General features: G+C 51.8%; 1 protein-coding gene across 4 annotated transcripts in view; it reads left to right on the top strand.

Annotated features, from left to right (window-relative positions):
- The window catches only part of MYLK (myosin light chain kinase), a 108,281-nt gene that overhangs the window by 2,686 nt on the left and 84,062 nt on the right, over positions 1–21,533 (top strand). For 3 of the 4 annotated variants that reach the window (XM_072122094.1, XM_072122095.1, XM_072122092.1), the window contains exons 2-3: positions 17,302–17,360; positions 19,957–20,122. In XM_072122094.1, the coding sequence (XP_071978195.1) occupies positions 19,958–20,122 (165 nt within the window). In that variant the 5' untranslated portion in view covers positions 17,302–17,360; position 19,957. The remainder of the gene's footprint in view (positions 1–17,301; positions 17,361–19,956; positions 20,123–21,533) is intronic. The other variant, XM_072122093.1, reaches the window with a different exon arrangement.

Raw genomic sequence — 21,533 nt, 5'->3', positions numbered from 1 at the left:
GAGGAGGTGCTGGTGACTGATCGCTCAGGTACTCGGGTGGGTAGAAGGGTGCTGTATATACAGTAGTATGGGGTCACCTGTGTGCAGGTAGAGGTGGCTGTATATACAGTAGTATGGGGTCCTCTGTGTATAGGTAGAGGGGTGCGGTATATACAGTAGTATGGGGTCCCCTGTATACAGGTAGAGGGGTGCTCTATATACAGTAGTATGGGGTCCTCTGTGTACAGGTAGAGGGGTGCGGTATATACAGTAGTATGGGGTCCCCTGTATACAGGTAGAGGGGTGCTACATATACAGTAGTATGGGGACCCTGTGTCCAGGTAAAGGGGTGCTGTATATACAGTAGTATGGGGTCTCCTGTATATAGGTAGTAGGGTGCTGTATATACAGTAGTATGGGGTCCCCTGTGTACAGGTAGAGGGGTGCTGTATATACAGTAGTATGGGGTCTCCTGTATATACAGTAGTATGGGGTCTCCTGTATATAGGTAGAAGGGTGCTGTATATACAGTAGTATGGGGTCCCCTGTGTACAGGTAGAGGGGTGCTGTATATACAGTAGTATGGGGTCTCCTGTATATAGGTAGTAGGGTGCTGTATATACAGTAGTATGGGGTCTCCTGTATATAGGTAGTAGGGTGCTGTATATACAGTAGTATGGGGTCTCCTGTATATAGGTAGTAGGGTGCTGTATATACAGTAGTATGGGGTCCCCTGTGTACAGGTAGAGGGGTGCTACATTTACAGTAGTATGGGGTCCCCTGTGTACAGGTAGAGGAGTGCTGTATATACAGTTGTATGGGGTCTCCTGTATATACAGTAGTATGGGGTCTCCTGTATATAGGTAGTAGGGTGCTGTATATACAGTAGTATGGGGTCCCCTGTATATACAGTAGTATGGGGTCTCCTGTGTACAGGTAGAGGGGTGCTGTATATACAGTAGTATGGGGTCTCCTGTGTACAGGTAGAGGGGTGCTGTATATACAGTAGTATGGGGTCCCCTGTGTACAGGTAGAGGGGTGCTGTATATACAGTAGTATGGGGTCTCCTGTGTACAGGTAGAGGGGTGCTGTATATACAGTAGTATGGGGTCCCCTGTATATACAGTAGTATGGGGTCTCCTGTGTACAGGTAGAGGGGTGCTGTATATACAGTAGTATGGGGTCCCCTGTGTACAGGTAGAGGGGTGCTGTATATACAGTAGTATGGGGTCCCCTGTGTACAGGTAGAGGGGTGCTGTATATACAGTAGTATGGGGTCTCCTGTATATACAGTAGTATGGGGTCTCCTGTATATACAGTAGTATGGGGTCTCCTGTATATAGGTAGTAGGGTGCTGTACATACAGTAGTTTGGGGTCCCCCTGTGTACAGGTAGAGGGGTGCTCTATATACAGTAGTATGGGATTCCCCTGTGTACAGGTAGAGGGGTGCTCTATATACAGTAGTATGGGGTCTCCTGTATATAGGTAGTAGGGTGCTGTACATACAGTAGTATGGGGTCCCCTGTGTACAGGTAGAGGGGTGCTCTATATACAGTAGTATGGGATTCCCCTGTGTACAGGTAGAGGGGTGCTCTATATACAGTAGTATGGGGTCTCCTGTATATAGGTAGTAGGGTGCTGTATATACAGTAGTACGGGGTCCCCTTTGTCCAGGGAAAGGGGTGCGGTAGAATGGGGTCCCCTTTTTCCATATCGGTGGGGGTTCAGATCTGGCTCTATCCCGGTGATGCCAGGAGAAGAATTCTGACTGCCTGTGCATCCTGGGAGTTTTAGTTCCACCATAGCTGGGGAGTCACTGGTAGTCAGACAGAAGCAATCTGGTGGTCTGATAATCCAAAATCTTGTGGGTGCAGACACAAGTGTTTGAGAGGAGATAAGTGTTAGCATGGCTGCGTGTGATAAGCGGCTGCATGGCTACACGTGATAAGCGTCAGCACCTGATATTATTTGGGATTTATAATGACACAGGCTGGAGTTTGGAAACATGATGCAAATGTACATGAGCGGCACCCAGGGTCTTGCACTGTGCACCCACAAAACACTGGGTGCTGGTCACCGATCACATGAGTTGCACTGAAAAAGTATATATGTGTTCAGGCAGAGGTCTGGAGCAGGTAGAGGCTCAGGACAGGAGGTAGGTCAGGAGCAGGCAGAGGCACGGGACAGGGGGGTAGGTCAGGAGCAGGCAGAGGCACGGGACAGGGGGGTAGGTCAAGAGCAGGCAGAGGCTCGGGACAGGGGGGTAGGTCAGGAGCAGGCAGAGGCTCGGGACAGGGGGGTAGGTCAGGAGCGGGCAGAGGCTCGGGACAGGGGGGTAGGTCAAGAGCAGGCAGAGGCTCGGGACAGGGGGGTAGGTCAGGAGCGGGCAGAGGCTCGGGACAGGGGGGTAGGTCAGGAGCGGGCAGAGGCTCGGGACAGGGGGGTAGGTCAGGAGCGGGCAGAGGCTCGGGACAGGGGGGTAGGTCAGGAGCGGGCAGAGGCTCGGGACAGGGGGGTAGGTCAGGAGCGGGCAGAGGCTCGGGACAGGGGGGTAGGTCAGGAGCGGGCAGAGGCTCGGGACAGGGGGGTAGGTCAGGAGCGGGCAGAGGCTCGGGACAGGGGGGTAGGTCAGGAGCGGGCAGAGGCTCGGGACAGGGGGGTAGGTCAGGAGCGGGCAGAGGCTCGGGACAGGGGGGTAGGTCAGGAGCGGGCAGAGGCTCGGGACAGGGGGGTAGGTCAGGAGCGGGCAGAGGCTCGGGACAGGGGGGTAGGTCCGGAGCGGGCAGAGGCTCGGGACAGGGGGGTAGGTCCGGAGCAGGGAGAGGCGTTACAATGTATGAGCCCTAATCAATATACACTGTATATTCGCTGAGCAGCGGCGGCGTTACAGTGTATCGTCCTCTCTTTGTCTCCGGTGACCGCACTGACTCATGTCCTGCTTCTGCTTTGCGCTGATAAAGTAATAAATGAGTCTCCAGCTAATTATAGGCTCCGGGCCCCTGGTGATAAGGAGCTGAGGCCGGGGCCACATGTTATATACAGACTCCAGTCCATGACATAGCAGAGCCGTGTGCAGGTAAAAGTTCTATCCCTGCCTTGGAAAGCTGGGTGCCCACCTGCTGAATGATATGTGGGCCCCACCAGGGCTGACACCGGGCATACTGGGAGGGAGTGCGGATACTTTATCCGCTGGCCCCTACAGGTGACTGATGTGAAGTTTTGTGAGCTGAATCACAGGTCACGAGGGGTGAAGGCTGCAACTCTCCCAGCGGCCACTGACCAGGAACAAGACAAGTAGGACAATGACCGCAGCTGCTGGTCACATCACGGGAGGAAGAGGCAGTGTATGGAGGTGAGAGAGGACAACATGGAGACAGAATCATCTCATAAAAAATGTACAATGACTCCACCAGCAAAATAGTGAGTTCAGCTCTGGAGTATAATACAGGATGTAACTCAGGATCAGTACAGGATAAGTAATGTCATGTATGTACACAGTGACTGCACCAGCAGCAGAATAGTGAGTGCAGCTCTGGGGTATAATACAAGATGTAACTCAGGATCAGTACAGGATAAGTAATGTCATGTATGTACACAGTGACTGCACCAGCAGCAGAATAGTGAGTGCAGCTCTGGAGTGTAATACAGGATGTAACTCAGGATCAGTACAGGATAAGTAATGTCATGTATGTACACAGTGACTGCACCAGTAGCAGAATAGTGAGTGCAGCTCTGGGGTATAATACAGGATGTAACTCAGGATCAGTACAGGATAAGTAATGTCATGTATGTACACAGTGACTGCACCAGCAGCAGAATAGTGAGTGCAGCTCTGGGGTATAATACAGGATGTAACTCAGGATCAGTACAGGATAAGTAATGTCATGTATGTACACAGTGACTGCACCAGTAGCAGAATAGTGAGTGCAGCTCTGGGGTATAATACAGGATGTAACTCAGGATCAGTACAGGATAAGTAATGTCATGTATGTACACAGTGACTGCATCAGCAGCAGAATAGTGAGTGCAGCTCTTCAGTATAATACAGGATGTAACTCAGGATCAGTACAGGATAAGTAATGTCATGTATGTACACAGTGACTGCACCAGCAGCAGAATAGTTCGTGCTGGATCATTCTGCTGTGAACTGCTGACGGGTGTGGTTGTCTGTGACTGAGCTCCTGCACCACCTGGTGGAAGACCAATCCACCCAGGCCTGCTCTCTCCTCCCCAGGGAGGGAGTAGGTTTCTGGGATGAGTGAGCCAGGAAAATCCCAGGCTTCTGCCTCCCGGACCAGGCCGGCGGGGGGCAGGAGAAGCCAGTTACCGGCCAAAGCGGAGGGGGTGAGAAGATCTGCCCGAACCCAAGGACGCAGCGATGTGACCTCGGCTGCCACCCCCAAGACCCAGGGAAGCCGCAAGGTCTCCGGAACACAGAAGATCAAGGCAAGTAACATCAGCCTGAGTGCTCCTCCTGGAAAGCTGAGTGACTGTGCGGGAAAGTTGGGTGGTTCAGCTGGAAAGCTGGGTGCTCACGGAGGTGTGCAAAAAGCATGGGGACACCTAAAGGCCCGGGAGTCTGCTACCATCTATGGCTCCCGGATTGCTGAGCACCTCCGTGAGTACGAGGAAGCTGGCAAGGCGATGAATAGGCTCCAGGAGGAGATACGCGAGACCTTGGCCCTAGCGGGGGTGGCTACACAGAAGAAAAAGTCTGATCATCTTAACACCATTGACAGACTTAAAGCCGAGGTCACCGCTCTGCAGGAAAAACGACGGTTGATCCGGGAGCACAGTGGTCCGTTCAGGGAAAAGTTGGACAATGACGCCAGATTTGAGGAGATGCGCCAGGAGAAGCTGAGAAAGCTGAAGGGGCTTCAGATCCAGGCGGATGAAGGCGATGGCGATGATGAGGAGGATGAGGAAGACCTGCCGTGTCCGTCTGGTGGCCTGCACCAACACCAGCAGGCCTCGCACGACAGGCTGCCTGCAGAGCAAGCGCCATTACCATCAGGCTGCGGCTCTGCCAACCTGGAGGAGGAAAGTGATGACAGCGGCCAGGGGGGGGCGCTAATGGCTCAGATCCGTCAGCTTGAGTCCCCAGTTCACCTCCAAAACTTCTCCTTCGGCGATGAGATCCCGGATGACGACCTAAAGAGAAAGAAGAGAGCCAAGAAGACCAAGGCGTCTCAGGAGGTGAATCTGGTGTTTCGTCCCCTCCCTGTTCCCTCCGGGCGGGCAGCAGTGCCAGCCTGTCGTGTAGGCCCCGTTGCCCAGCCCAGCACGAATCCTGCAGTGGACTCGGTGCCAGGGTGCGGGGAGAGTGCAAAGCCACGTTCCATCATGGCGCAGAGCACCAGCCTTGTTTGTAGTAGCAAGGATGGTGCAGGGAAGGCATCGGCTGAAAGGCCGGACAGTGAGGGCGATCCAGCAGGTCCTGGTACTGTGCGCTGCCCCCCAGTGGGAGGGGGGGGTGGCCCTGTGCCAGGGGCAGTGGCGGTGGCTCCTGTGGCCCCTAGCGCTGTGGCTGTTGCTTGCTCCGGTAAGCAGCGGCAGTGTGATGGGGCTGCTGGGGCTTGTAGTGCGGCGCCTCCCAAGCGTCCTGTGCAGCCTGCAGGAAAGGGTGCAGGAAAAATATTATTTTGCATTGGATCATCTGACCCAGGAGATGGTAACAAGAGACTGTCCGGACTTCATAAAGAAAAGAGACCTCATGCATCTAGCGAGCAGCGGTGCTCAAACATTAAAACGGCTGGTCAACTAGGGGTTAATGCCAATGAGGCAGAGGGCACAAGTAAGATCGGGGTTGGAGCTGCCTCTTCTCAGGCTGTATCAGCTATGGAGGTGGCTCTACCCCCAGTGTCCAGTGACGCCGAGGCAACCCCAGGTCCTCCTGGCCCAGCTGGTGTGAGTGATGCAAGGAAGCGAGGCAGTATTGTACATAGTGTGGTGAATGTTGGGGTGGTGAACGGTGCTGAGGGGGGTGATCCTGGTGTGCGTGCTGGACCATCTGCACCCCCAGTGGTGGCCGCTCCCATAAGGAGCTATGCGAGTGTCACCGCTGGGGCAAGTGGGGTTAACTCCTTGTCTCCTGGCTCTGGGAATAGCGTTTTGCAAAGGCGTCTTCTGGAGGCTCTCAGGAGAGGGGAAAAGTCAATCACTGTAGAGGGGAGAGATGTTGATCTGTCCTTCTGGACAGACAGGCATGGCCTGGCAGCCTTCCAAGAGAAAAGGGGGGGAGAGACTGTATGGTCTTTACCCACAACCGGGCCCGGAGCTGCCCGTAGGAATGTGGTTCGTCTTCGCTGGAGGGGCAGTGATGCATGCCCACCCAGGTCAAGGGTGGTGGAGCTCCTCCTGAAGATGAACTTCAGGGCTAGTGACATCTTTGCCCTGATACATCCTTATGGTACTCCGGAGTTCGATGTCAGCTTTGTCCGGCCGGAGGGCTTAGAGCTCTTCTGGTCGAATTATGAGCTGGCAAAGAACGAGCCCGCATGGCGAGACTTTGCTGTGCAAGCAGTGTCTCGCCAAAACACAGTCAAGAAGGTGACCGTTTTGACCCGTAATGAGTCACTTTCTTGCATGGACATCATGACGTGGCTAAGTCGTTATGGCGAAGTAGTTCAGGTACCTCAGAAAAACCGCGATGAATTTGGCATTTGGTCTGGGGCCTGGACCTTCATGATGAAGTTGAAGTGTTCAGGCGGCACAGTCGCCCACATTCCCTCTTCAGCCTTTCTTGGGCGAGACAGAATCCTGATTTTCTACCAGGGGCAGCCGAAGGTCTGTCACAGGTGCGGTGACCCCACACACTTTAGCGCCAGCTGCCAAGTGCAGAAGTGCGCTTTGTGTGGTGGGCTAGGTCATCTCGCTGCATCCTGTAAGGACATTAGGTGTAACCTGTGTGGTGAGCTCGGTCACCCTTTCAGCCGTTGTCCTCGCTCCTTTGCCAATGCGGTTGTGACCCCAGTGGAGGAGAGCCATGAGGTTGCTTCTGCTGGGGAAGGTACCAGCAGAGGTGGAGGAGCTGAGGGGCCTGTGAAGAAAAGCAAGAATAAGTCGCCTTCTCAGTTGAGGCGGCTTGAAGCCAGACAAAAAGGGAGAGAACTGGGGAAACCTCAGGTTGCTGGGGTGACCCTTGGTCCTTCCTCAGAGGCTGGTCATGCTACTGAGGCCCTGAGGGATGATGAGTTGGATGAGGAGGTCAGGAGGATGGAGCGCGAGAAAGGTGCCATGTCCTCCACGTCCTCCCATTATGAGAGTATGGATGAGGATAACAGGATTTGGCTAGAAAATAAGCGCAAGCAGAAAAAGAAAAAACGCGGCGTATCTAAGGTACCTAAGGAAGGGAAAACTTCCTCCCCTCTGGTTGAGCTTTCCAACCGGTTCCTCACCCTCGATGAGATCGCCTCCTCGGAAGGAGAGGCTGAGGGTGGGGTTCTGGAGGTGGCGGCGGAGCAGCCTGCAGGGGGCGCTGAGTCTCTATCCTCTGGGGAAGCCGGGTCCTCAGAGTGGGAGACTGACTCAGAGTCAGGAGACAAGGACGAAGGAGAGGGTGGTCCGGGTGGGTCCTTGGGGGCCAGTAATAACATGGACACCTCAATTTCGTTAAAAAGAAGTTGCCCCAATTCTGGAGGGAAAAGGGAAAAGGCATCATCTTCAGAGGAGAGTCGGGGGAAGGGAAATAGTAAGAAAAAAGCCGTCTAACTTAATCACTCATGATGGCGGCACCCACTCCGTTGACGCTGGCGTCCATTAATGTCGCCAGCATTAAGTCTGATGCGGCTAGATTTGCGGCCTTTGATTTTCTCGGCCGTGTTGAAGCCGACATTTTATTTTTGCAGGAGACCAGGCTGCCAGATTTGGCGGCCGTGTTTAAAGCTAAGAGGGAATGGAGACACGGGCCTTCCTATTGGTCTCTTGCGGCCGAGCCGTATAGCGGAGTGGCGGTCCTTTTTACCGCGCCGGTAGAATGCCGACGAGTTATTGAGTTAGAAATGGGGAGGTGCCTGATCCTGGATGTCCTCATGAAGGGACAAGAACTTCGCCTAATTAACATCTATGGTCCCCAGTCCAAGTGGGACAGGAAGTGTCTCTTTATGAGGATCAAGCCCTACCTTTTTACAAGTCGGCAGGTGGTCTTTGGAGGGGACTTCAATGCTGTCACGAGGTCCCAGGATAGGGGAGGTTCCAGAGACAAGCTGACTTATGATTGCGTCGCTCTTAATAGCATAGCTAGTGAGGCTCGCCTGGTGGATGTCCACATCCGGCACACCCCAGGCCACGCAGGGTTCACCTATTATAGGGGTAGCTGCAGGTCTAGAATAGACAGGTTTTATTTAAAGGAGGAAGCCATTTCTTCAGCAGTGTCCGTTGTTGAGGTGGAGTTCTCCGACCACTGTCTAATTTTGTTTTCTCTGAATGTTACAGAGACCCCCCGGATGGGAAGAGGCTACTGGAAGCTCAATTCGTCTCTCCTGGAAGAAGCGGAGATAAGACAATCCTTTGAGGACTTTCTTCAGAGCCAGGTACCATTGCTGGGCCTTTGTAGCAGTAAGTCAGAGTGGTGGGAGATGCTCAAGAAAAGGGTGGCGAGATTCTTCCGCCAGCTCTCGAGCCTCAGGAGCCTGGACAGGTACCGCCTGTATCAGGGCCTGAGGAGGAAACTCGAGCATCTCGTCTCGACTGGAGGTAGTCGTGAGGACATCTCCAGAGTGAAATCCTTGCTGAAGAGGTGTCAGTACGATAGACACGCATCTTTGGTTTTTGAGAGGGATTACGGGAAATACCGCTCGCCCGACCCTTACAGAAACTGCAAGATGTCAGTGAATGGTAAAGTTGTCACGGGACTGGTTGACAGTACGGGATCCCTGAAAAGGTCCAGATCAGGGATTCTGGAGGTCGTCAGATCCTTCTACTCGCACCTCTTGGGCAGGAAGGATCTAGATCGGGATGTGATGTCGGCTTTCCTGGCAGAAACTGTCCCTGAGCCAGGAGTAGACCCCTCTCTTGATGTTTTGACAGAGATGATCAGGGAAGAGGAAGTCAGCCTGGCGATTGAAGGGCTCGCCCTCAAGAAATCGCCAGGTCCGGATGGCTTAACATCTGAGTTCTATAAGACCTTTAAGGACGCCTTGGTTCCCCTCTTGACTGAGGTATATAATGAGTGTCTTTCCTCGGGCGCTCTGCCGAAGTCAATGAGGAGGTCTGCCCTGATCATCCTGTCAAAGGGTAAGGACCGATCTCGTATTGAGAACTGGCGTCCCATAGCGCTTCTCAATACAGACAGAAAGGTTTTGGCAAAGGTGCTGTTTAATCGGCTGGTGCAGTTTGCGCCCCGGCTCCTTTCGGGGACCCAGCACTGCTCTGTTCCAGGCCGCAGTACATTTAGTGCTGTGCTTTGTGTTCGGGAGGCAGTGGAGCAGGGCAGGGCTGGTAACTGGAAGGGGTACTTGCTGTCCTTGGATCAGGCAAAAGCGTTTGATCGGGTTGACCACGAGTACCTCTGGTCTGTCCTTCTGAGGTATGGCCTGCCGGGGGAGTTTGTCAATTGGCTGAAAGTTTTGTATGCAGGGGCAGAGAGTTTCCCGCTTGTGAACGGTTGGATTGGCCGCTCTTTTGAGGTTGGGTCTGGTGTTCGCCAGGGTTGTCCTCTGAGCCCACTTTTATACGTGTTCGCGATTGACCCATTCCTTAGGAGGGTTGATCGTGGGCCGTTGGTGGGAGTCGGGATGGAGCAGGCGGCACCGGAAGCCACTCTAAGGGTGGTAGCGTATGCCGATGATGTCACCGTTTTTGTGTCCTCGAGAGGGGAGGCGCAATGGGTGATGTCAGAGGTTGACCGCTACTCAGAGGCTTCTGGGTCCAAGATCAACCGGGATAAGTGTGAGAGTCTCTGGCTGGGAGAGGGGGATCCAGGCTTTGATCTCCCGGACACTCTTCCAGGGCCCCAAGACTCTGCCAAAGTTCTCGGCATCGAATTTGGCCAGGGGGATTACCCCATGCAAAACTGGGATGGCAGGCTTAAGATTGCCGCTCAGAGGGTGGACCAGTGGAAGGGTTGGTCTTTGACCCTCAGGGAAAGGGTGAACTTGATTAAAACTTACCTGCTCCCATTGCTGATATATCTGGGCAGTGTGTGCATGTTGCCAGAACCCCTCTGGACTCGGGTCTACAGTCTGTTCTTCCAGCTGTTATGGGGGAATAGGCTGAACCTAATCAAGAGGGAGGTTACTTACCGCACGAGGAGACAAGAAGGGTTGTGTATGGTCAACCCTGTGGTGTTCCTAGTGAATACCTTTCTTAAGATCAATGTAGCAAACCTCTGGAAAGAGAGGGCTCCTCCGTGGGTATACTCCTGCAGGGGATGGTTTCGGCCTTTCTTCCAGGAATGGGAGACAGGAGGGCGAGTGAAGGATCTTCGTACACCGCATGGGCATCTTCCGGCTTACGCTACCCCGGTTCTGCAGGTGATTCGCCGGTGGGGTCTGGGAATGTGGGAGATCAGGACTTTGTCGAGGAAACTCCTTGACAGGAGGGTTCTGTTTGCCCGTTTCCAGAAGCCTCTGGCCCTCAGGGATTGCCCAAGTCGGGATCTTGGGGTGGGTTTAGGTCTTTTGAATTCCATCAGGATCCCCTTGAAGTTTTGGGACTTGGCTTGGCGCTGCTTCCATGGAAAGCTGTGTGTGAGGGACAATCTGAAGTGTAGGAGCTCTGAGGAAAGGGGTTGTCCCCGGGAGGAGTGCGGTGGCCTTCTGGAGAGCATGGACCACTTCCTGCTTCAGTGCCCCTTTAACACAGAGGTGTACAACCGGGTGGGCGCTTCCATCCACTGGCCCGGGTTGGCCGGTCTCTCCTATGCGGAGTGGGCCTATGGAGCATTCAGAGGCCTGGGTGGCCGGGACCGCTGCACGTTATTCCTAGTCTGTCTAGTGGTCAGATACCACACGTGGAACGCACGGTGTTTAGTATCGACGCAGCGTAAAATCCTCCCGGTGGATGAGGTGGTTAGGAACATTCTGGGTGACCTGGTGAAGGTGCGCTCTCTGGAGTATGAGAGGCGGGGCACGGGGAGGGCCTCTCTCCTTTGGAGGGGGTTCTCCTTTAGTGTCCCTTAGTCCGTCATCTCCTCTCCTGGTGTTGGGCTGAAGCTGACACTGTAGATTTTTGTTTTGTATCTGAGCTTATAGTGATGTAGGGCTTGCAGGCGCCGAACCTGGGCTTTATGTGGTTTGGATTTGTTATGTTGATTTGTTTAATGTGTTTGTATCTTGCGTACATTGTGTATTTATTTATAGTTATATGTAGTTATAGTTCTTGTGTGTGTTTATAGGTTGGTTGGTTTTGGGGTGTTGGTGTTAGGGTGTTAGGTTGGGAGGGGGGTGGACGGGACTTGGACTGTACGATCCTGGGCACTGGTCTGGACTATATAACGCGAACTTTGGACGTTAGACCAGTGTCTGGGTGGGAGGGTGATGGGCGTGGGATTTAGTTAGCTATATTTAATGTTATTTAATGTTATTAATGTTATTTCAGTTATATTCATTGTTATTTCTATGTTTATTTCTTGTTCGTTTATGTGTATTTTGCTGTGTATTTAAAAAAAAAAAAAAAAAAAATTAGGTGGTGGGAATGGGTGATGGTTTTGTTTGTTCTTATGCTGAGTGTGTGGTGTGTGTGTGGCTGGGCCAGGAGATTTCCGTAAGACTCTTTTAGTTTGTATTATTGTTTTGTTATTATTATTATTGTTTTATTTTGCCAGAAGTTATGGCTTGATTTATGTTTATGGTTGTTATGTTTTTCATTTTTATATAAAATAAAAGATTTACAGGATGTAACTCAGGGTCAGTACAGGATAAGTAATGTCATGTATGTACACAGTGACTGCACCAGCAGCAAAATAGTGAGTTCAGCTCTGGAGTATAATACAGGATGTAACTCAGGATCAGTACAGGATAAGTAATGTCATGTATGTACACAGTGACTGCACCAGCAGCAGAATAGTGAGTGCAGCTCTGGAGTATAATACAGGATGTAACTCGGGATCAGTACAGGATAAGTAATGTCATGTATGTACACAGTGACTGCACCAGCAGCAGAATAGTGAGTGCAGCTCTGGAGTATAATACAGGATATAACTCAGGATCAGTACAGGATAAGTAATGTCATGTATGTACACAGTGACTGCACCAGCAGCAAAATAGTGAGTTCAGCTCTGGAGTATAATACAGGATGTAACTCAGGATCAGTACAGGATAAGTAATGTCATGTATGTACACAGTGACTGCACCAGCAGCAGATAGTGAGTGCAGATCTGGGGTATAATACAGGATGTAACTCGGGATCAGTACAGGATAAGTAATGTCATGTATGTACACAGTGACTGCACTAGCAGAATAGTGAGTGCAGATCTGGAGTATATTTGGGGGTGCTGCTGGCTGTAGGGCTCCGGTGGTTGGGAGTTTCTTAGTTCCTTGTGTTTGTGTTATGAGGGCAGAACAATGAGTTACTGGAAGTGACAGAAACAAACATGTTTAGTCAGATGCAGGAACCAGTTCTGTCTCTGTCTGGACCTGGTGTGGGGTCCGTGTCCTCGCTATATGCACTATATAGGGGTAGTGCAGACAGTGTGATGGACTGGAGGAGGCTGCGGAACATGTGATTTCAAATGTTAAGATAATTTAGGAAACATTCTGCGTCTGGCTGTGGCTGCAGATGTATACAGACCTCATGGTTCTTACAGCTGAGGATTTGCTGCAGTGTGTCACTCATCAGCTCCCATCCTCTTACCTATAGTTTGGTGTCCTGTTTTTCACAGGGATTGTCCAGACTGCAGCCTCTAATTACTCAAAATCCAGTCCTATGTGGAGGCAGGTTCTTTAAATCTGTAGTAGGGATTATATCAGGAAAGTGAAATACAGGCAGATAATCATCGAATATTCTAGAACATCAGGGAGGTTCTGCATTTATTCTGACTCCGGATATCCCCCAATATCCATGCAGTAGCATTAAGTGAAGTGATTATGTGGCCCCACAAAGCCCCAACCCCCAAATCATCCAGACATGAAGATACCGAAGGATTGAACCACACCTTATCCTCAGAATATCTGTTCTTACTAAGATGTCTGGAACAATCTCCCTGCTGAAATCCTACATCCAGAGGAGATTTGCTCTTGGTTCTCCGAGATGTCTGGAATAAACTCCCTGCTGAGTTCCTACATCTGGAGGAAATCTGCTGTTAGCTCTCTGAGATGTCGAACAACCTCCCTACTGAGATGCTACACCCAGAGAAGATCTGCTCTTGGTTCTCTGAGATGTATGGCATAACCTCCCTGCTGAGTTCCTACATCCAAAGGAGATCTGCTTGTACTTCTCCAAGATATCTAGAACAACCTCCGTGCTGAGATCCTACATCCGGAGATCTGCTCTTAGTTCTCAGAGATGTGTGGTATAACCTCCCTGCTGAGTTCCTACATCCGGAGGAGATCTGTTAGCTCTCTGAGATGTCTGGAACAACCTCCCTGCTGAGATGCTACATCCAGAGAAGATCTGCTCTTGGTTCTCTGAGATGTATGGCATAACCTCCCAGCTGAGTTCCTACATCCAAAGGAGATCTGCTCGTACTTCTCCAAGATGTCTAGAACAACCTCCCTGCTGAGATGCTACATCTAGAGGACATCTGCTCTTAGTTCTTTGAGAGGTCTGGAACAACCTCCCTGCTGAGATGTTACATCTAGAGGAGATTTGCGCTTATTTCTAAGAGAGGTCTAGAATAACCTCCCTGCTGAGATGTTACATCCAGAGGAGATTTGCTCTTGGTTCTCCGAGATGTCTGGACTAACATCCCTGCTGAGTTCCTTCATCCGGAGGAAATCTGCTCTTAGCTCTCTGAGATGTTGAACAACCTCCCTGCCGAGATGCTACATCCAGAGGAAATCTGCTTTGGGTTCTCTAAGAGGTTTGGAACAACCTCCCTGCTGAGTTCCTACATCCAGAAGAGGGGATCTGCTCTTACTTCTCTGAGATGTCTGGAACAGCCTCCCTGCTGATGGTCACGCTAAATATTTATTGCTCCAATTAGCATTTTTAAAATTGATAGAAATTAGAAACTGTTAACACTGTTCTTACAGTGCAGCATCTCCTCCACACCAGCGGAGGAGCGTCCTTCTCCCTGCTGCAGTGATATTTTTGATGCATGCAGATGTGATGGGGGTTGGTGGCGGCCATGCTGGTACCCACAGCTCCTTCCCCTCATTCCCTGGGGGTCAGTGTGTAGGATCTGCCATTTCTCCTGCGCTGCACCATCCGCAGCCTATTGGCAGGATCCTGTCTGTGCAGAATTTTGATTGTTTCACAAATTGTTGTGTAATATAGGACGGAGCAGAACAAAAGACGCCATTAACGCTGCAGCAATGTATGGCTGGGACCGCTGCCCGCTCCTTGGGGTCTGCTCATCTACTCCAAAACCTAAATAGGACAACTGGGTGAGCTCCGACCCCTGGGAGCACAATAGGGGCTTCATCAGAGATCTCCTGGGGGACGGCAGCTGCTGGGACATAGAACGATCCGAGAGGCAATGAACGCTCTGCAGCTGGAACCTTATGCCACAGGTGGTGGTCACCCGCCCCTCACCAGGTCGTGTGTAGGGGGCAGCACAGGTTCCCTCTATATCAATTGTTTGTGTACATATGCAAGAAAACCAAGTTAATCCTCTACTAAGCAGATCTGCGTTACAAGACCTAGTGCATGCAGCAGGTGATATCTGAGCCTATCCTGCTGTACTAGTGCATGCAGCAGGTGATATCTGAGCCTATTCTGCTGTGCTAGTGCATGGAGCAGGTGATATCTGAGCTTACCAACTGTGCTAGTGCATGGAGCAGGAGATGTCTGAGCCTATCCTGCTGTGCTAGTGCATGCAGCAGGTGATATCAGAACCTATCCCGCTGTGCTAGTGCATGCAGCAGGTGATATCAGAGCCTATCCCGCTGTGCTAGTGCATGCAGCAGGTGATATCAGAGCCTATCCCGCTGTGCTAGTGCATGCAGCAGGTGATATCAGAGCCTATCCCGCTGTGCTAGTGCATGGAGCAGGTGATATCTGAGCCTTTCCAGCTTTGCTAGTGCATGCAGCAGGTGATATCAGAGCCTATCCCGCTGTGCTAGTGCATGTAGCAGGTGATATCAGAGCCTATCCCGCTGTGCTAGTGCATGGAGCAGGTGATATATGAGCCTTTCCAGCTGTGCTAGTGCATGCAGCAGGTGATATCAGAGCCTATCCTGCTGTGCTAGTGCATGCAGCAGGTGATATCTGAGCCTATCCCGCTGTGCTAGTGCATGCAGCAGGTGATTTCTAAGCCTATCCTGCTGTGCTAGTGCATGCAGCAGGTGATATCAGAGCCTATCCCGCTGTGCTAGTGCATGCAGCAGGTGATATCTGAGCCTATCCAGCTGTGCTAGTGCATGCAGCAGGTGATATCTGAGCCTATCCAGCTGTGCTAGTGCATGCAGCAGGTGATATCTGAGCTTACCAACTGTGCTAGTGCATGCAGCAGGTGATATCTGAGCTTACCAACTGTGCTAGTGCATGGAGCAGGAGATGTCGGAGCCTATCCTGCTGTGCTAGTGCATGGAGCAGGTGATATCTGAGCCTATCCCGCTGTGCTAGTGCATGCAGCAGGTGATATCTGAGCCTATCCAGCTGTGCTAGTGCATTGAGCAGGTGATAGCTGAGCCTAACATGAGAAGAGAAAAAGAACTGGACCGCACATCCACACATCACACAGTGATCTCCTGCCGCTAGGCTACATTATATAACGAACTCGAGGTTCTTAGTTCCATTTTGATCAAATTGTATGAGCCCACCAACCACTTCAAGGTGGTTGCATATAGTGGCCGCCTACTTCCTCTCAGCTAGTGCCTGAGACTACATGGAACAGTGAGTATTCAACACCTGTTCACACATGGTGAGCCTTTTTCCTGTTCACATGGTGCGGTGTTGCATGGCGTTCGCTGCTTCTGTTGTGCGGTGCTGGTGGGGACCCGGGCCTGGAGCCATGGGGGCTATGCCTGCCAGTACGGGTGCTGGGGGGCAACCAGGTCTTGGTCCCTGCCGGCGCTGTGCTGCGGCGGTGGTGGACGCCATGTGATGCCGCACACAATAGCGTAGGGACCCACCAAAAAGAGGTCACCTTGAAGTGGTTGGTGGGCTTATACAATTTGATCAAAATGTAACTAAGAACCTCGAGTTCGTTATATAATGCGGCAGGAGATCATTGTGTGATGTGTGGATGTGCGGTCCAGTTCTTTTTCTCTCCTTATGTTGGGATAGCTGAGCCTATCCCGCTGTGCTAGTGCATTGAGATATCTGAGCCTATACAGCTGTGCTAGTGCATTGAGCAGGTGATATCAGAGCCTATCCCGCTGTGCTAGTGCATTGAGCAGGAGATATCAGAGCCTATCCCACTGTGCTAGTGCATTAAGTAGGTGATATCTTAGCCTATCCCGCTGTGCTAGTGCATTGAGCAGGTGATATCTGAGCCTATCCTGCTGTGCTAGTGCATTGAGAAATCTGAGCCTATACAGTTGTGCTAGTGCATTGAGCAGGAGATATCAGAGCCTATCCCACTGTGCTAGTGCATTGATTAGGTGATATTGGAGCCTATCCAGCTGTGCTAGTGCATTGAGCAGGTGATATCTGAGCCTATCCTGCTGTGCTAGTGCATTGATCAGGAGATATCTGAGCCTATCCCACTGTGCTAGTGCATTGAGTAGGTGATATCTTAGCCTATCCCGCTGTGCTAGTGCATTGAGCGGGTGATATTGGAGCCTATCCAGCTGTGCTAGTGCATTGAGATGTCTGAGCCTATGCCGCTGTGCTAGTGCATTGAGCAGGTGATAGGTGAGCCTATCCAGCTGTGCTAGTGCATTGAGCAGGTGATATCGGAGCCTATCCAGCTGTGCTAGTGCATTCAGTGGGTGATATTAGAGCCTATACAGCTGTGCTAGAAGGAGATACAGGTACTTTTTTAGAATAACTACCAGATCTGAGGGTGCGTTGCCCAATTGCATTAACATTGAGCTAATGTCGCTTTTTTTAAACAACGAGGCAAATCTCCTTCCTGTGGAATTGTGTTTCAAAATCCAATGACCAATGTTGGTTGTGATCAAATCCTTTTTTTCCTCACTGTATTATGTGTAGTGTGTGTGTGTGTGTGTGTGTGTGTGTGTGTGTGTGTGTGTAGTATACCTGTAGTATATGTGAATGGTATTTGGTGCGGGGTCTGTACATGATTGTGACGCCCCCTTGTTCCTCTGTTCCAGGTGCTGCGTGCTGCCGCCAGTTCCTGTAGGTGACACTTGTTTCCAGGGCTGTTGCTGGGGTGAGTGGTTTGGCAGCTCCTTGGGTTGTTGTTATTTGTTATGTATAGTCTTGTGGTCACGCACCTCGTACACGGGGCGTTCTCTGCACAGGGCAGCATGGTGGGTAGCACTTCTGCCTTGCAGCGATGGGGACCTGGGTTCTAATCCCACCCAGGTCAACATCTGCAAAGAGTTTGTATGTTCTCTCCGTGTTTGTGTGGGTTCCCTCCGGGTCCTCTGGTTTCCTCCCAAACTCCAAAAACATACTGTTAGGTTGCTTAGATTGTGAGCCCCATTGGGAACAGGGACCAATTTGCCATCAGCTCCATGGATAATAATGTGAGAACAGAGTGCAGCTGCAGTATAAAGCATGGGAGTAACAGACCAGGGAAATGTAAGGGATGTGGGACTTGGATGCACCCCCAACCCCCACCCGTTCACATTCTCGGATCAGCGGCTCATTTTTCCGAGCGTCTTCTCAAGGTTTCCAGACGTCCGGCCAGAGATCTCAACGAGGCGCATCTCATGCTTGGCGCTGGCTGCGCTGACGCAGGAGCCGGCATCCGCTGCCTGACAATCCCGGGTCCCACCTCACACTCACATGATCCGACAATTATCCAACCATCAAAATCCATCATGATAAACCAGGGGCACTTACTCATAGATCCAAGCACCTGCTCCGAGTGTCTGGGCCCCCCTCTACCTGCTCCGAGTGTCTGGGCCCCCCTCTACCTGCTCCGAGTGTCTGGGCCCCCCTCTACCTGCTCCGAGTGTCTGGGCCCCCCTCTACCTGCTCCGAGTGTCTGGGCCCCCCTCTACCTGCTCCGAGTGTCTGGGCCCCCTGAAGACTCCTGCAGTATGGCCCCTTCTCCCCTGTAGCATCACACGTTAATCAGGATAGGATTAGATACACAGCTCAGCAGACCGTATCACACATGATTGGATTAGATACGTTGGAGATACATGATCGTATCCCCATTCTCCTGCTGCACATGTTCCCCCTCCGATGTCTCGTGTTCTCAGCATTTTGGCGGTCTCCATGTTTCTGGCTGAAGCTTCTGGATTTTGTGTATAATGAGGAGCTGCATCTGTAGAAGAGATTCGTGCTCCGCTCCTGGAGCTCTGCTCAGAGGAAGGTGTCAGGCTCCTGGTCCAGGAATGATGTGCTGCTCCTCGGGTCCTGCAGGTCCATAATCACATCTGATGCCTAGTGAGATGAGAAGAGCTGCAGAAGATTGGGGTCTCTGGGGGTCCCCTCCTCTAGATAATAGAGAGGCTGAGTGACACCCTCATGCTCTATCTATGTGGAGGACACGTCACTCCTGGTAGTAGGCGCCGCTCCAGATGGTTGATTTTATGAGAAGCTCAGCACTCGGCTCAGTGCAACGTGATGATTATTTTATTGGAAAATTGTGCAATTCACAGTCAATTTTGTGATGTTTTATTTCTCTGTTACTAGTAAGGTAAACCCCATGCACACTCACCCCATGGCGGTCCTTCTCTGTCACTCCACTGATCAGCCCCTGACACTCACCCCATGGCGGTCCCTCTCTGTCACTCCACTGATCAGCCCCTGACACTCACCCCATGGCGGTCCCTCTCTGTCACTCCACTGATCAGCCCCTGACACTCACCCCATGGCGGTCCCTCTCTGTCACTCCACTGATCAGCCCCTGACACTCACCCCATGGCGGTCCCTCTCTGTCACTCCACTGATCAGCCCCTGACACTCGCCCCATGGCGGTCCCTCTCTGTCACTCCACTGATCAGCCCCTGACACTCACCCCATGGCGGTCCCTCTCTGTCACTCCACTGATCAGCCCCTAACACTCACCCCATGGCGGTCCCTCTCTGTCACTCCACTGATCAGCCCCTGACACTCACCCTATGGCGGTCCCTCTCTGTCACTCCACTGATCAGCCCCTGTAATGCAACCTATGGCGGTCCCTCTCTGTCACTCCTCTGATGAGCCCCTGTAATGCAACCTATGGCGGTCCCTCTCTGTCACTCCACTGATCAGCCCCTGTAACTCACCCCATGCTGGTCCCTCTGTCACTCCACTTGTATTGCCCTGTAATGCACCCCATGGCAGTCCCTCTCTGTCACTCCACTGGTCAGCCCCTGACACTCACCCCATGGCGGTCCCTCTCTGTCACTCCACTGATCAGCCCTTGTAATGCAACCTATGGCGGTCCCTCTCTGTCACTCCACTGATCAGCCCCTGACACTCACCCCATGGCGGTCCCTCATTGTCACTCCACTGATCAGCCCCTGTAATGCAACCTATGGCGGTCCCTCTGTCACTCCACTGGTCATCCCCTGTAACTCACCTTTTGGTGGTCCCTTTCTGTCACTCTACTGATCAGCCCCAGTCACTCACCCCATGGCGGTCCCTCTCTGTCACTCCACTGATCAGCCCCTGACACTCACCCCATAGCGGTCCTTCTCTGTCACTTACTAGTACATTTAGCTCCTAACACTTACCCCCTGTCACTCCTTTCATCAGCTCCTGTCACTCACCCCATGGCGGTCCCTCTCTGTCACTCTGCAGGTCATCCCCTGTAACCCATTATGTCTTGTGAGTAGTTTTACTAATTTCAGTTTTGTTTCTCTCAGTATGGCGGATGTGAGGATGATGTCGAGCTCAAGTGTTGCTAAATCCCCAATGACTGGGGAGCACTCGTTTGTGACCTCTCTCTTCCCCAAAGCGGCTCCAGCATTTACCCTGCCTCCGAGGAACAGCCGCGTGTCTGTGGGAAATACAGCCAGGATCGATGGGAAGGTAGGAGCACAGGAGTTTTGTGTTGTCCTTGTGGAGATGTGCAAACACACCTCACACTGCTGTGTTCTGTGCTCTCTGCAGCCAGTGTTATGTATTGTCCCTGGAGAGATGTGTAATCAGACCTCACACTGCTGTGCTCTGTGCTCCCTGCAGCCAGTGTTATGTACTGTCCCTGGAGAGATGTGTAATCAGACCTCACACTGCTGTGCTCTGTGCTCTCTGCAGCCAGTGTTATGTATTGTCCCTGGAGAGATGTGTAATCAGACCTCACACTGCTGTGTTCTGTGCTCTCTGCAGCCAGTGTTATGTATTGTACCAGGAGAGATGTGTAGTCAGACCTCACACTGCTGTGCTCTGTGCTCTCTGCAGCCAGTGTTATGTATTGTCCCTGGAGAGATGTGTAATCAGACCTCACACTGCTGTGCTCTGTGCTCTCTGCAGCCAGTGTTCTGTATTGTCCTTGGAGAGATGTGTAATCAGACCTCACACTGCTGTGCTTTGTACTCTCTGCAGCCAGTGTTCTGTATTGTCCTTGGAGAGATGTGTAATCAGACCTCACACTGCTGTGCTCTGTGCTCCCTGCAGCCAGTGTTATGTATTGCCCTCGGAGAGATGTTTAATCAGACCTTTGTTTATGTTGTTAGTAGCAGCAGGACTGTAAAATATGGCTTTATATTTTAGGACTGTAGTTTCTACAAGTCCCCTGGGGGGGTGCCCTCACACTGCTGTGCTCCCCGTTGTGTCCCTTGCTCTCTGCAGGTTAATCATTCCCTTTGATGACGCGATGCTCGAGACATTTCTATTTGGCCATCAGTATCTGCTCTGGGCGCCAAGTCCGCTCGTCGTCTGCAGGTCGGGGCGCTGCGTAATGACTGGATCTCCTGCCAATTCCTGCGCTCCAAGTTTCCAGTTTTTAAGTGAGAGCCACAGCCTCCATCCAGGACTGTGCGAGGATTTATCACCTGTCACCTTATATAGTGATAGCAGCGTTATATAATATAATGCACCGATGGTATCCGCAGTGTTACACTATAGCACCAGCAGCAGTAATCATCTGCTGCCGCTCACCTCAAGAGCTGACAATCTATAGCTATAGCACCAGCAGTAACAGACTGATGGAGGGGGCATCTGCTGCTGCCACTCACCCCAAGAGCTGACACTCTATAGCTGTAGCACCAGCAGTGACAGACTGATGGAGAGGGCATCATCTTCTGCCGCTCACCCCAAGAGCTGACAATCTATAGCTATAGCACCAGCAGTAACAGACTGATGGAGGGGGCATCATCTGCTGCCACTCACCCCAAGAGCTGACAATCCATAGCTATAGCACCAGCAGTAACAGACTTATGGAGGGGCATCATCTGCTGCCGCTCACCCAAGAGCTGACAATCTATAGTTGTAGCACCAGCAG

The sequence above is a fragment of the Engystomops pustulosus genome, chromosome 8 (genome assembly GCF_040894005.1).
Source record: "Engystomops pustulosus chromosome 8, aEngPut4.maternal, whole genome shotgun sequence".
Taxonomy (NCBI): Eukaryota; Metazoa; Chordata; class Amphibia; order Anura; family Leptodactylidae; genus Engystomops; species Engystomops pustulosus.
Note: the sequence above shows the minus strand (reverse complement) of the source record. Positions and strands in the feature narration are given on the sequence as shown.